A 15872-nucleotide genomic window follows, 5' to 3' on the forward strand; every position below is an offset into this window, starting at 1 on the left:
GTTTCCGACACGATCAGCCTGGCCCTGGCTCTCTCTGCTCGGGGAGTGTTTGTGTTCCTCAGCATCTCGTGGTCTCGCTGCGAGCTGCCGTCTCGGGAGTTCTTTTCCTGCTTAAGGTTTTTGACATGCGTCAAGATGAGGCTGGTTTCCCAAAATTTCCTTCTGGTGACCCAGGGCACGTCAGTGTTGGAGGCGAACTCTGCGCCAGTGGGGCAGACGCCCTGTCACCAGCTCAGGCCCCGTCCCCAGACCCGGTAAACGGGTGCCTGGTGTGGCTGTAGGGTAGCTGGGCAGAATTCTGTAACAACTTGGTAGATTTTTCTAGTTTTTTTTTTTTAATTGTAACTAATTTTTAATGCTGAGTGAACGTAGTTTCTGAGGCAAGAGCTTTCTTCTTGTCCCCAGATATCGGGATACCAACAACTTTTCATTAAGATCAAATAACTGGACCACAAACTAATAGTCAAACTGTGCCTGCTCCCCATAGTGTGAGTTCTTCTCTCATTGCGGATGGTTGCTGGCTCACACCTTCCCGAACATACTAACTTGGGTTAATGTGAGAACCTGGGGGATGTTACAGCTGTGGTCCTTAGCAATCGGCAGCCTCGTTGACAATGGAACACAGGCAGGTAAATAAAGAAGATTGCAGATCCTCTTGCCCTTGAACTAGGTTACCTCTTGTTCTGCTACTCCTGGAGCTGCCTGTGTCACTTCCGTCTCATTGCTGTTCTTTCTACCCTGCTGTGAAGTGACACCAGACCAGGGCAAGCTCCAGGACGGCACAGTGACCCCAGGTCCTCGCTGCGGGTGCCCGTCTCCCACTGTTCTCCCGCGGTTGTGGAGTGTGCGGCTGGCTTCTGTCTCCTGGCCCCTCTTAGCATCACATTGTCTCTCTCCATCTTTCCAGGCTCTTGGTGAGTTTGTCCTGGTGGAGAAAGATGTTAAGATTAAGAAGAAGGGGAAGATTTTCAGCCTCAACGAGGGCTATGCCAAGTATTTCGATGCAGCCACCACGGAGTATGTGCAGAAGAAGAAATTCCCCGAGGTGAGTGCAGGAAGCGAAGGCTTATAGCGGGGAGAGTCCTGCCCCAGTGGGGTCCCTTTAGGAGGTAGTTTTGGGGGCCTGGGTGAAAGAGGTTGGTGCCACTGTTTGTCGCTCTGCACAGCATGAGTTTGGAGCAGTCAGCTTGTTTTTAGTTACAATTACAAGTGGAGTTTCTTGGAGACAAATCATTGCTTTGGGTCCTGGCGCTGTTCCAGACTCCAGCTTCCTGCTCATGTGCACCCTGGGAGGCACAGCACTGGCTCCAGTAGCAGGGTCCCTGCCGCCCAAGTGGGAGATCTGGCTCCTAATCTCGGCCTGGCCCAGCCCCAGCTGTTGCGGGCAGAGAAATCTCTCTCTATCTGTCTCTGTCTCCCTCTGTCACTCTGCCTTTCAAATAAACAAAAACTAAACATAAATGTACCATTGAGAAGTTTAATTAAAAAATAAAAAGGAAGCAGGGACACGTTTTCAAAATGCAGAGGTTCAGGCTGGCCCTCGCTCAGGCTCATTAGCTTGGTAGGCCGCAGCTCAGTTACATTGGCTCTTAGATGGAACAGTAGCATTTGGAAGTTCAAGTCACTTGCTGTAACACCGGCCCCTGTGTTTAGGCAAGTTTCAGGGAGTCGGTGGGCTCTCTGCACCTGATCCCTGCGTTTTGGAAGTCACGTGGCTGTGAACCCAGCCCACACAGTCCCTTTAGGATGTCTGCTGCGTGGCTGTGAGGCCAGAGGCAAAGAACTTCCAGACCAAGAGTGGGAAGTGGGGCCCAGGTTGGGAGCGGAGTGAAGCCGGTTTACCAGTTGGCCGGCTCCTCCCCAGCTCTGAGGTATGCAGTGAGAGGGGGTCGTTTGTCCTCAGACCAGCTGTCCCTGCAGCTCCAGGGAAAAAGAGCTCAGGATTTCATGGGCCTGGTGGCACTCAGTCCTCAGGACACTGGGGCCTGGCTTTGCTGCCTGAAACAGAAGCTTCAGCGAGTTTTCTTCCTTCTTTCTTTCTTGGATTTTTAGAGATAAATTCTCAGCAATGCAATTTCCTGTCCTGTTCCCTCACAGGGTATTATTTTGCCATAGCAGCCACGTCTTGAGGCTCAAGGGACAGGATTTGACTGTGGTGTTGTTGGTGAAGTCAACATTATTCTCAAGTTCCCAGACTTAGCGATGGCTTCAGAGTGGTTCCAAGTCTAGGCTAAAAAATAAAAATGCTGTCTCCTAAAGAAAGGTATTTATTGAGCATGGAAAAGTACCACTTCTGTGGGAAAAAACACCTTTTTGAAGGGTAAGTTGCAGGCAGAACTACCACACATGAGGGTGTTATGAAAAAACTGTGCCTGAATTTCAAAGTAGTTTTGCACCAAAATAAAGTCCTCTTTTAATGCCATTCCCCCTGGTCTTTTTGAAGCGCCCTTATGTATGTAGCAGATACATGGGGGTGACCAGTTTAGCTTTTCAAGGAGCTTCTTATAACTTGATAAGGTGAGGATGAGAACCAGGCAAACAGAATGACTTTGCAAGTGGTGGAGGCAATATTTGCATTTAAGCAGCCAAAGGGAAGAAGCTGAGAAAGAAAGAAATGCGAATTAAAAAAGCAGCCTCCTGGTCTCATTTCCACAGGTGACACTGGTAAAGCTTTGAAAGCTAAACGGGGCTCAGTGGTGTAGGAAAACAAGCCCTCTGGTAAATTCTTAGAAGATAAATGTGACCGCATTTTCTGAAGGCATTCTGGCAAAGTGTTGGCAAAGATTTCAGATCTGTATCTTCTTGCTCAACAGTTTATCCTAAATTCCCCCAGGAATGTGTCCCCTGGGAAAGGTCAAGGAGGTATGTGAAAGTCTCATTCAGTAGGGCTTCTTCATGGACGTGGGCAGCTCCGTCTTTGTCTATTGATAGGGAGATGTGTCCACAAAATTTTAAGAAATGTATGGCAGAGCTAAATGTAAATATGTTGTATGTATCCCTTATATGCTCACATATGCAGGTTCTTCAGGAAGTTCATGGGAAATGGAATTAAAATATAAGGGCTTCTTTTATGCCTCGAAGTTTGAAGTCCACGCGTAGTTTTCTTCATAATTTACATTTCTATGAATGTTTTGAAGACTGTTCATATGGACGCACGTGTGTGTGTGTGTGTGTGTGTGTGTATTTGTGTATACACACATACACATGAGGTCACCTCAAAAAGTTTGGGGAAAATGGAATTCATGTAAGTTTGATTTGGTGCAAAATATTGAAATCTATTCATGGTTTTTCATAACTTACATTTCCCATGAACTTTTTTTTTTAATTTTATTTATTTATTTGAAAGGCAGAAAGAGAGAGAGAGAGAGGGAGAGAGGGAGGTTTTCCATCTGCTGGTTCACTCCACAGATGGCCACCACAGCTGGAGCTGCACTGGTCCAAAGCCAGGAGCCAGGAGCTTTTTCTAGGTCTCCCATGCGGGTGCAGGGGCCCAAGGACTTGGGCCGTCTTCTACTGCTTTCCCAGGCCATGAGAGCTGGATTGGAAGTGGAGTAGCAGGAACTCAAACTGGCACCCATATGGGGTGCTGACCCTGCAAGTGGCAGCTTTACCCGCTACAGCACAGTGTCAGCCCCTGAAATATTGTGACGAGAACCAGAAGAACCCCAAAGCTCTAAAACAAGGGAAGCTTTGCAGTTTTACAAAGCAGAGTGAACGCTCTGAGGGGAGTGACGGAGTTTTCCCACAGATACTCCAGGAGTGGAGCAGACTGACTGGGTCTGAGTTTTTCAAACACTTTTTGACTATAACTGCTAAGAAATGTATTTCACATCCAACTCAGAACACAGGTGCATGAATGTGCATGCACTCACACACACACACACACACACAGGCACAACCAAAAGTGAAACGACCTACCTAACTACGCTAGTGCACTCTAACACATTTTTTCCCTATTCTATTCTATTCTATTCTATCCATTCCATTCCATTCCATTCCATCCCATTTGTTTTGGTTCTATTTCATTTTAATAACATGAACTAATAGACACTGATTGTAAAGACTTTATGACCCAATATAGATTTCCATCTACAGAGAAAAAGTGCTGTATTAGGGAGCACTTTCACTAGATCCTAAGATTAATCCAGAAATCCAAAATGAAGACAGTAAAGTAAAATAAGACAATGAGAAGTATATGCATTAGATACAGAATATATAAACTTTACTTAGGTAGTTATAAGTTGACTTACGTATTATTGGAATCAGTGTGCAACTCAATTTTAATACCAGATTTTTTTAATCTTCTCTTATTCTACATTGCCCTGGTTCCCCCCAATACCTGGTAACAATTTCAACCTCAGGGATTCTAGTTTTCCCAAGGATAGGTCCTTTTATCCCTTAATTAAATGAGAAGCCTAATTGAAGTGAGGGAGTGCATTATTAGGTTCTTGTCAGACTCTTGCCTTGTACATAAAGAAGCATTCTAAGCATTCTTTGTGCATATTAGGTGCACAAAGTGATAAAGTTTTATTTAAAAGCTGAGAAAGTGAACACACACACATTAGGCATGCATTGCCCCACACAGAGAAATACCCACCCTTTTGTTTTTAAAATGAATGTTAGCCTATTGAGAAACTTTAAAAATAGTACTTTCAAAGGAAAGCAGTGGAGACCCAGGGAGTCAGCATTGTGGCTGGCATCCCATATCAAAGTGCTGGTTCAAGTCCTGGCTGCTGTGTTTATGATCCATGTGCATGGGAAGGCAGAGGAAGATGGCCCAAGTACTTAGGACCCTGCCACCCCCACAGAGAGCCTGAATGGAGTTCCTAGCTCCTGACTTTGGCTGGGTCCAGCCCCAGTTGTCACAGCTATTTGGGGAGTGAACCAGTGGATGAAATAGCTCTGTCTCTCCCCTTTCTATTGTCACTCTTCTTTTAAATAAATAAAATAAACCCTTTAAAAGCCTGAATTATAGTTGAGGTGGAGACAATGTGTAAAACTGTTGTTTCAGAGAACTTGGCTGAGAAGTGTAGAAGAAAGGGGGAGTGGCTAAGAACAGTGGCTCATTTTTTTTTTATTTTCATTTTTTTATTTTTTTTTAACTTTTATTTAATGAATATAAATTTCCAAAGTACGATTTATGGATTACAATGGCTTCCCCCCCATACCGTCCCTCCCACCCACAACCCTCCCCTTTCCCACTCCCTCTCCCCTTCCATTCACATCAAGATTCATTTTCGATTATCTTAATATACAGAAGATCAGCTTAGTATACATTAAGTAAGGATTTCAGCAGTTTGCTCCCACACAGAAACATAAAGTGAAAAATAATAGATGATTTTTTTTAAATGATGATGAAATCAGATCAGACCTATTGTCATGTTTAATCCCAGTGAGAGTCAAGTTGGGAGTTGATAATTTTTTTTTTTTTTTTTTTTTACAGAGGATCAGTTTAGTATACATTAAGTAGAGATTTCAACAGTTTGCACCCCCATAGAAACACAAAGTGAAATATATTGTTTGAGTACTCGTTATAGCATTAAATCTCAATGCACAGCACATTAAGGACAGTGATCCTACATGAGGGGTAAGTGCACAGTGACTCCTGTTGTTGACTTTACCAATTGACACTCCTGTCTATGGCATCAGTAATCTCCCTATGCTCCAGTCATGAGTTTCCAAGGCTATGGAAGCCCTCTGAGTTCTCCGATTCTTATCTTGTTTAGACAAGGTCATAGTCAAAGTGGAGGTTCTCTCCTCCCTTCAGAGAAAGGTACCTCCTTCTTTGAAGACCTGTTCTTTCCACTGGGATCTCACTCACAGAGATCTTTTGCCAGAGTGTCTTGGCTTTCCATGCCTGAAATACTCTCATGGGCTTTTCAGCCAGATCCGAATGCCTTTAGGGCTGATTCTGAGGCCAGAGTGCTATTTAGGACATCTGCCATTCTATGAGTCTGCTGAGTATCTCACTTCCCATGTTGGATCACTCTCCCCCTTATTTATTCTATCGGTTAGTGTTAGCAGGTACTAGACTTGTTTATGTGCTCCCTTTGACTCTTAGTCCTTTCATTATGATCAGTTGTGAACTGAAATTGATCACTTGGAATAGTGAGCTGGCATTGGTACATGCCACCTTGATGGGATTGAATTGGAATCCCCTGGTATGTTTCTAACTCTACCATTTGGGGCAAGTCAGCTTGAGCATGTCCCAAATTATACATCTCTTCCCTCTCTTATTCCCACTCTTATGTTTAACAGGGATCACATTTCAGTTAATTTTCAACACTTAAGGATAACTGTGTATTAATTACAGAATGAAACCAGTCATATTAAGTAGAACAGACAAAAAAAAATACTAAGAGGGATAATGTATTAAGTTGTTCATTAACAGTCAGGGCTATGCTGATCAAGTCACCGTTTCCCATAGTGTCCATTTCACTTCAGGAGGTTTCCTTTTTGGTGTTCAGTCAGTTGTCACCGATCAGGGAGAACATATGGTATTTGTCCCTTTGGGATTGGCTTATTTCACTCAGCATGATGTGTTCCAGATTCCTCCATTTTGTTGCAAATGACTGGATCTCCTGATTCTTTGCTCACTCCAGCGTGTGTTTAAGACTCTAAGAACAGTAAAGTTTCTGCTACCAAACAAAATACTTACTTTAAACATTGCCTTAACTCGTCATTCCACCTACATAGTCCAGGCTGAATTAATTCCCAGCTTCGTCAGAATTTTCCACCTCCCCTGTACCGTCAGAATTGTTGCACTAAACACAGATATCAGAGATGGGAAACCAAATGAAGACGAAAGACCAAATGTAGCTGTGCCCTACTGCCTACTCCTGGCTTTCAGAGAAATTGTTGAGTGATCTTCAACGTACTTTTCTCTTAAAAAATAAGTCTCACAACACGTGTGAGTAATGAAATCGACGTTTACAAGCAAATTGTTCTGCTTGTTTGGAGTGATCTGCCTCGGTTTAAAATCTTGCAGCCAGTGCAGAAGTGGTCATTGCTCAAGGAGGCCCGGTTCTCAGAACGCAGCAGGTCCTACGAGCTGCCACAAGCCAAGCCGGAGCTACAGGGAGCTGCCCACGGTGGTGATTGGCACGCACAGTTGCGCCTTAGCCTCCAGCGGATATGGGTTTTAGGATCCCCCATAGATTCCCGGGTCCAAGGGTGCTCAAGTCCCTTAGATAAAATGAAGCGATATTCCACATGCTGTCAATCATGTCTAGTTACTTATAATACCTAACACAAGGCACTTACCGTGTAAAAAGTTGCTACGCTGTAGTGTTTAGGGAATAATCACAAGGGAAGGACCCTGTATACGTTCAGTACAGATGCAAAATTTTAAAATATTTTCAATCCAGGGTTGGTTGTGGATGTGGGGCCAGCAGGTGTGGGGGGTGGATTATATTTCCTACTGTTTTCCGCTTAGCTGCTCTATTAAAAATTGCAACGGACTATTGTCACTCCCTTTAAGTAGTCCTGCATTTAATGAGTTCAATCACCAGTTGAGATTTGAGGTGCTTTTTTTTTAAAGGTTTATTTTATTTATTTTGAAAGGCAAAGTGGAACAGAGAGAGGGAGAGACACAAAGAGAAAGAGATAGTCTATCCGCTGGGCCACTCCCCAGTTGGCTGCAACCAGGCTGAAGGCAGGAGCCAGGAACTCTGTCTGGGTCTCTCCATGGGTAGCAGTAGCAGGAGCCCGAGCCCATCGTCTGTTGCCTTTCCAGGAGCTTTTATGGAGAGCTGGATAGGAAACAGAGTAGCTAGAACTGGGACCCCTGCTCTAACATGGGGTGCTGGCTTTGAAAGAGGCAGCTTAACCTACCGCACCACACTGCTGGCTGCTTGAGGGGCTGTTACTGAATGAGTGCTCAGTTGTGTAATATTTTCAATGCCTTCGGTGGTGGGTGGAGGAGGAAGGGCCAGGCATGCAGAGGCCACACCAACTGAACATGTGGGCCTGGAGCTGGTGCTGGCCGGTTGTCAAATGCACTGGATCTTGTGTCTTCTCTCTGTGCCTTCTAGGACGGCAGTGCGCCCTATGGGGCCAGGTACGTGGGCTCCATGGTGGCTGATGTGCACCGCACCCTGGTCTATGGAGGGATCTTCCTGTACCCAGCCAACCAGAAAAGTCCTAAAGGCAAGGTAATGCTCCCTTCGCTCCTCACCGGCTGGGTATCCGGTCAGTGAGCCAACAGGGGTCCCTTCTTACACCTGCTGTTGGCCTCTGTGGGAGTGGGCGCAGACGAGGAGTAAGGTCCATTTCCCACTGGTGGGTTTGGGGCTGTGGTGGAAGGTTGGAGAAGGGGAAAGCTGACGGGATCGTGACGGGTGAGTCTCACTGCCTTTCACCTCCTCTGGCCTCATCATGCTCATCGTTTGCTGAGTCAGCATTACCCGCCTGTCACTTCCACAGCCTGTGATCAACTGGTTTGGAATCAAGTACCCCTTAGAGAACCTAATGGCACTTATCAACTCAATTCCCAGGCAGAACGCATTGCATGTGCTCATTGCATGTAATAAGCATTTTTTTTTTTTTGACAGGCAGTGAGAGAGACAGAGAGAGAGAGAGAGAGAGAGAGAAAGGTCTTCCTCTGCCGTTGGTTCACCCTCCAATGGCCGCCACGGCCGGCACACCGCACTGATCCGAAGGCAGGAGCCAGGAGCCAGGTGCTTTTCCTGGTCTCCCATGGGGTGCAGGGCCCAAGCACTTGGGCCATCCTCCACTGCACTCCCGGGCCACAGCAGAGAGCTGGCCTGGAAGAGGGGCAACCGGGACAGAATCCGGCGCCCCGACCGGGACTAGAACCTGGTGTGCCGGCGCCGCAAGGCGGAGGATTAGCCTAGAGAGCCGCGGCACTGGCCAATAAGCATTTTCAAGGGGTCATGGAAGCCTTCTGGTCTACCCAAGAGTCCCCTACAAGCTGACAAACTGCAGAGTAAGAACTGCTCAGAACTCACTATTTCTGGAAAGGTAGCTCCTGGAAGATCCAACTGCAACTATGACACGAAATGGAAAACACTTATTACCAGGTGGGCGTCTTGGGATCCAAACCCTCCTCTCTCGGAGAGAACCTGCCCCACCCTGGAAACGTGTCTGAATTTTAGCCAATCACTGGAATCTCCAGTAAGCAATCAAATCATGCAAAGATTTGCCATTTAAAAATATTTATTTATTTATTTGAAAGGCAGAGTTACAGAGAGGCAGAGAGGCAGAGAGGCAGAGAGAGAGAGAGAGAGAGAGAGGTCTTCCATCCGCTGATTCACTATCCAAAAGGCTACAAAGGCTGGAACTGGGCTGATCTGAAGCCAGGACCTACGTACGAGCTTCTTCCAGGTCCCTCACATGGGTGCAGGTGCCCAAGGACTTGGTCAAAGCTAAGAAAGGAAATCTAGCACACAAGACCTGAGAAATTATTTTTAAGACATCAGTTGATGCATCAGGCACTTGTCTTCATGTAGTGTTTATCCATTGTGTATTAATCTATCATATTTGTAGTTAATCTGTAATTAATTATATGAACTAAGAATCTCAACCACATCATACAAGAGCTGCGGGAGAGAAAGAGCTAGGGAGTTGTAAGTGAGATCAGGGAGAAGATGTGGAAATTCTAAAACAGAATCACCCTTGTCACATGGTTCTAAGTGTGGAGAACATGAAGGCTAATAATTAGTAACTATGAAAATGATTACAAGTGAGTCAGAAAGTATCTATTTGTAACTGCATAAACTATTTGTAAGCACGTGTAGCTGTGTATATAGGACTGGACCTGTCTACGTGTTCCAGCCCTGATGGTCTTTGATCACACCTGTGTGCATGTGTGTGTGTGTGTGCGTGTGTGGAATCCTCTCCTACCCGGGCTTGTCTTTCTCTCTCTATTCACATGGATTGTGGCTGCAGAACAATGACTCCCATGATGCCCTGGTGCCTGGATAATAAGGCCATTCCCTTACATCTGATGTCAGAGTCAGAGTTACTTGGTTTCAAGATACGTGCATAGAGCCGGCGCCGTGGCTCAATAGGCTAATCCTCCACCTTGCGGAGCCGGCACACCGGGTTCTAGTCCCGGTCGGGGCGCCGGATTCTGTCCCGGTTGCCCCTCTTCCAGGCCAGCTCTCTGCTATGGCCAGGGAGTGCAGTGGAGGATGGCCCAGGTGCTTGGGCGCTGCACCCCATGGGAGACCAGGAAAAAGCACCTGGATCCTGGCTCCTGCCATCGGATCAGCGCGGTGCGCAGGCTGCAGCGGCGGCCATTGGAGGGTGAACCAACGGCAAAGGAAGACCTTTCTCTCTGTCTCTCTCTCTCACTGTCCACTCTGCCTATCAAAAAAAAAAAATTAAAAAAAAAAAAAAAAAAGAAACTTCTCTTAAAAAAAAAAAAAAAAAAGATACGTGCATTGTGCAACTGTGCCGAGTTTTACAATGTCTGCATCAACAGGCTAATTGCTTACAGTCTGAGACTTTACTCTTTAGCACCCCAAGCTCCCCTGTCCTGGAGCCCCCAGGGCAGAGGAAGGGGAGAGGAGAGATCCGAGCTCTATAAGCTACCTAAGTGAAGGTCTTTCTAGCCAGACTGTTGGGGACAGCGTGGCCTCCAATGTCACTCGGACAAAACCAGGTGACCCAAGTCACCCAGCCCTCATGCACTGGGCCTGGCCAGGTGCTCTCTGCTCCAAGAACGGGAGGTATAGAGGGAGGCCCTGCTACGCTGAGTGACCAAAATGGCAGTAAATGCCCCCTGGAGTCTTTTTTTTAATTATTTGACAGGTAGAGTTATAGACAGTGAGAGAGAGACAGAGAGAAAGGTCTTCCTTCCACTGGTTCAATCCCCAAATGGCCGCTTACAGCTGGCGCTCCGCAGATATGAAGCCAGGAGCTTCCTCCTGGTCTCCCATGGGGTGCAGGGCCCAAGCACTTGGGCCATCCTCCACTGCACTCCCTGGCCACAGCAGAGAGCTGGCCTGGAAGAGGAGCAACCAGGACTAGAACCTGGCGCCCATATGGGATGCCAGCGCCACAGGCGGAGGATTAACCAAGTGAACCACGTGCCAGCTCCCCTCTGGAGTCTTAACCCAATCTCTCCTGAACACCTGACTCTCCCAGCCAGACCAAAGATAGTAGTCCTCTCCTGAAAATAAGAATCCAAGCAAAAGCACAAGATATGACTGTTTCTCAAAGCAGTTTTTCCAGATAAAACTTTCTATTAATAATAATTATACATATTTATGGGCTATCATGTGACATTTCAATACATGGATACAGTAGGTACCTATCAAAGCAATGTGGTCAACATTTCTCCTTCTTTGACATCACTTTATGATTAGAAGCTTGTAGCTTCTTTCTTCTATTTGGTCATAGAATATTTACTAGGATTTCATGAGTGACAGTCTCCCCACTGTGCTATGTTAACGCTAGGAACTTATTCTTTCGATCTTGCTCTGACTTGGTATCTGTTATTCAAGTTCCCTCTAAACCCCTTCCCCCTCCCAGCCTCTAGTCATCACCATTCTGTGTTGAGACTGATTTCGTTTTAGCATCTGCATATGAAGGAGGATGTAGTATTTTTCCTTCCATGTCTGGCTTATTTCATTTAACATGGTGTCTTCTAGTTCTATCCATTTTGCTGGAAATGACAAGGTTTCATTCTTTTTCTTGGTTGAGTAGTATCTGATGATGAACACACTGATTGATTCCATATCTTGCCTATTGTAAACAGTGCTGCTATAAACATGGTGGAGCAGGTATCTCCTTGATACAATGCATTGATGTTTTCTGGGGGACATACCCAGTAATGGGATTACCGGGTCATACGTTAAGTCTATTTTGAGTTTTTAAAAGAAATCTCTATTCTGTTTTCCACAGTGGCTGCACTAATTTACACTCCCACTAAGAGTGTACAAGAGTTTCCCTTTTTCCACTTCCTCACCGTTATTTGTTACTCTGTTTTTGATATCAACTCTTCCAATGGGTGAGGTGAGATCACATAGCTTCAAAAATGGACTTGAATGGAAAGGAAAAGCTTGCACAAAGCTGGGCCAACCACTTTGTAAGCAGACTGTAGAGAATGAACTCTTTTGGGTAGAAGAAGATGCTGTGATGTGGAGTTGGGGCACAGCAGCTGCATACCACTGGAAAGTCACCCTGGGTCTACTGTGATGGGTGTGTGTGCCTGTGAGTGTGTGTCTCGTGGTGATGGTGGCCATAGGACTCACAACATAACAGAAAAGGACCCCTAAGACACTCAGTCCGACCCCATCCACTTCAGCTCATTGTGTACTCTTGGGACACGAGAGTACACTTCGTATGGCTTAGGGAGACACTGCTTCCCCTGGCCAGGCGGAGCCCTGGCCCCTCGTGCAGAGCTGGCCAAGCAGGGTGCAGGCTTGACTTCAGCTCCCTCCTCCGCCCTCAGCTGGGAGATCTTGTGAGAGATGTGCTGTGACCTTGTTTGGACGCTTGCTTTGTGTCAGACATGACTGGGAATGTAGAGACAATGATAGTGGGAAAGAAGCGGGGTGTTAAACCTCTGAGTGATGGCTGTTACAAAAGGTGGTGAACAGGATGCAGCAGGATTCCAGTTAGTGTAAGAGGTCAAAAGAAAAGACCACTTGGGGTCCCAGAAAGCTCTTTGGCTAAGGCTGGAGGTGTGGAGTTCTCCATGTCATCCCAGCCACATGGTTATTTGCAGAGAGAGAGAGCACCCGGCACATTCATCCAAGCTTCTTGACTCCCCACTTGCCATAAGCCTCACATACAAAGCTTCCACCCCTGCCTGCAGAATCCACTGGCCTCATTGCTGGACTAACAAGAAATGGGTCCCGAGGTCTCCTATCTGCAAGGCCAGAGATGGGTTTCTCATAAGCAGAGGTCAGCAGGCAGGCAAGTACATGGCCAGGGGTGCCCCCAAAGGCGTATGTGCTGAGTCCCAGCCGATGCATCAGCCTCCTCAAGCTGGGTCTGCAGTACAGGCAGCCCACCTGCTCACAGGCATGCAAAAGTGCACCCATGCTTGCAGGGCAGGCGAGCCCAGCAGTCACGTCTTCCTTGAGCTGGAGGGGCATAGCCAGGAGGGGTTGGCCACTCGCAAAGCTTACCCACCTCCTGCCTCTGTTTCCCCCACAGCTCCGGCTCCTGTATGAGTGCAATCCCGTGGCCTACATCATCGAGCAGGCAGGAGGCCTCGCCACCACTGGCACGCAGCCAGTCCTGGATGTGAAGCCCGAGTCCATTCACCAACGAGTCCCCCTCATCCTGGGCTCCCCAGACGATGTACAGGAGTATCTCGCCTGTGTACAGAAGAACCAGGCAGGCAGGTAGTGAGTCTGACCCCACGAGTCCTCTTCTTTCGTTGTGGACTAAGAACCCTAAGTGAGCGAACCATGGAAATGGTGGTGTTGAGAAAGCAGCAGCCAAATCCACTGAACCCCCCAGCAACATACTGCGAACCACCGGGTGTAGATCCAGACGTCGCTCTGTGTCAGTGTAAAAGGCTGCAAATAAAAATAAAAACCCACCTGGGAAAAGAGCAACTGTGATTTGTCTTCTGTCATGAACCTTGGCAAATGGGGTTGCAGCTCTGTCAGCCGGAGCAATTGCCAGGTTTCCACTTGAGAGAGTGGCGTGTGTAGGTCAGTTAAGAATTTGTCTTGGTTGAAATTTGAACCTAGTGTCTTATCCTATGGTGATTCATTTGTACATCTTTTTTGAACAAGAATTTCTGTGTAGGTACATGGACATGGAAGTCTAAAGATTGTGTAGTGACATATTGACAAATTCAGAAGTATTTTTAAACATTTTGTTTGCTTATTTAATTTGAAAGGCAGGGAGAGGAGAGAGACAAAGAGAGATCTCACATCTGCTGGTTCAACCCCCGATGCCCAGACAGCTGAGCAGGGCTGAAGCCAGGAACCTGGAACTCAATTCAAGTCTCCTGCGGTTATCAGGAACTCAAGTCCTTGAACAACCAACTGCTGCTCTCCAGGGCATGCATTAGCAGGAAGCTGGATTACAAGTAGACCTGGGGCCAGCGCCGCGGCTCACTAGGCTAATCCTCCGCCTGCGGTGCCGGCACACCGGGTTCTAGTCCCGGTCGGGGTGCTGGATTCTGTCCCGGTTGCCCCTCTTCCAGGCAAGCTCTCTGCTGTGGCCTGGGAGTGCAGCGGCCATTGGAGGGTGAACCAACGGCGAAAGAACACCTTTCGCTCTGTCTTTCTCTCTCTCACTGTCCACTCTGCCTGTAAAAAAAAAAAAAAAAAAAAGTAGACCTGGGACTCAGATCTGCAGACTCCAAATGGGATGCAGGTAGATTAAGTACAGCAGTAGATTAAGTGTTGCAGCATAAGCCTGGCCCCAGGAGTATTAGAAACAAGGATAAATCCCAGTAAACTTTAACCCAGAAATTCAAGAACAATTCAACATTAGGAAACCTATTAGAGCCGTTCAGTTTGTGGGGATGGTGGATTGGCTAGGAGAAGCCAAAGCAGGGAGCAAACCCTTCCTTTCCCACTTTAGCTTTGGGCAGGGTGGTTTGCACAGCCCGAAGGCATATTTCCACTTGGGTGTATTTGTGCACTCAATGTCGCTCCTCCATGCACTGTGAGTGGTCAATTGTAGCAAAATTATAATGTCCTATTAAAACATAAGAAACAAAGATATTATTTTTCTAGGAATAATTCGGATTCCAACCAATGGGCTCTTCATACTTTATTAGATATTTCATTTATATCCCAAAGATTCCAACTGAAATATGCATTTCAAAATATGTTACAGAGGGGCAGGCATTGTGGTGCAGCAGGGTAAGCCACAGCTTGGGACACTTGCATGCTGTATCAGAGTGCTGGTTCAAGTCTTCGGCCATACCATGCCTGATCTCGTCTGATCTCAGAAGTGAAGCAGGGTCAGGCCTGGTTAGTACTTGGATGGGAGAGTGGAAATTCAAGTCCTAGCTATTCTGCTTCTGATCCAACTTCCAACTAATACACCCGGGAAGGCAGGGGATGGTGGCCAAGTACTTGGGCCCCTGCCACACAAATGGGAACCAGGATGGAGTTCCTGGCTCCTGGCTTTGGCCTGGACCAACTCCAGCTGTTGCAGGCATTTGGGAATTTAAACCAGGGGATGGAATCCCTTGGTCTCTCTCTCTCTCCTTCTATCTCTCTCTCTCTCTCTCACTCTTTTTTTTTTTTTTTTTTTTTTTTACAGGCAGAGTGGACAGTGAGAGAGAGAGACAGAGAGAAAGGTCTTCTTTTGCCATTGGTTCACCCTCCAATGGCCGCTGCAGCCGGCACACCGCGCTGATCCAAAGGCAGGAGGCAGGTGCTTCTCCTGGTCTCCCATGGGGTGCAGGGCCCAAGCACTTGGGCCATCCTCCACTGCACTCCCTGGCCACAGCAGAGAGCTGGCCTGGAAGAGGGGCAACCGGGACAGAATCCGGCGCCCCAACCGGGACTAGAACCTGGTGTGCCGGCGCTGCAAGGCGGAGGATTAGCCTAGTGAGCCGCGGCGCCGGCCTCTCTCTATCACTCTTTCAAATAAGTAAATAAAATAAATCTATCTTAAATGCCGTATGAATACTTTGATTTGGTGAGTCTGTGGCATGTAGTGTCAGAAGAGTTGTAGGAAACAGAGCTAAGTAACACCTTCCCTCGTGGGGTATGTGCCTCTGAAGAAAGTGCAGATAGGCTCAGGCAAAGATCCATTGCCATGCATATGCATTCTTTTTTTAAAGATTGATTTATTTATTTACTTGAAAGTCAGGGTTACACAGAGAGAAAAGAGAGGCAGAGAGAGAGAGAGAGAGAGAGGGAGAGAAAGTCTTTCATGCGCTGGTTCACTCCCCAGAGGGCTGCAACTGATCCGAAGCC

At 47.0% G+C, this 15872-nt stretch overlaps 1 protein-coding gene across 3 annotated transcripts in view; it reads left to right on the forward strand.

Annotated features, from left to right (window-relative positions):
* Positions 1-13534, forward strand: part of FBP2 (fructose-bisphosphatase 2) — a 30962-nt gene extending 17428 nt beyond the window's left edge. For 2 of the 3 annotated variants that reach the window (XM_051851213.3, XM_051851706.3), the window contains exons 6-8: positions 908-1045; positions 8034-8153; positions 13132-13534. In XM_051851213.3, the coding sequence (XP_051707173.2) occupies positions 908-1045; positions 8034-8153; positions 13132-13326 (453 nt within the window). In that variant the 3' untranslated portion in view covers positions 13327-13534. 3 annotated transcript variants of the gene reach the window in all.
* The last annotated feature ends 2338 nt before the right edge of the window (positions 13535-15872 follow it).

The sequence above is a fragment of the Oryctolagus cuniculus genome, chromosome 1 (genome assembly GCF_051225735.1).
Source record: "Oryctolagus cuniculus isolate XC-2025 breed Fujian yellow rabbit chromosome 1, ASM5122573v1, whole genome shotgun sequence".
NCBI lineage: Eukaryota > Metazoa > Chordata > Mammalia > Lagomorpha > Leporidae > Oryctolagus > Oryctolagus cuniculus.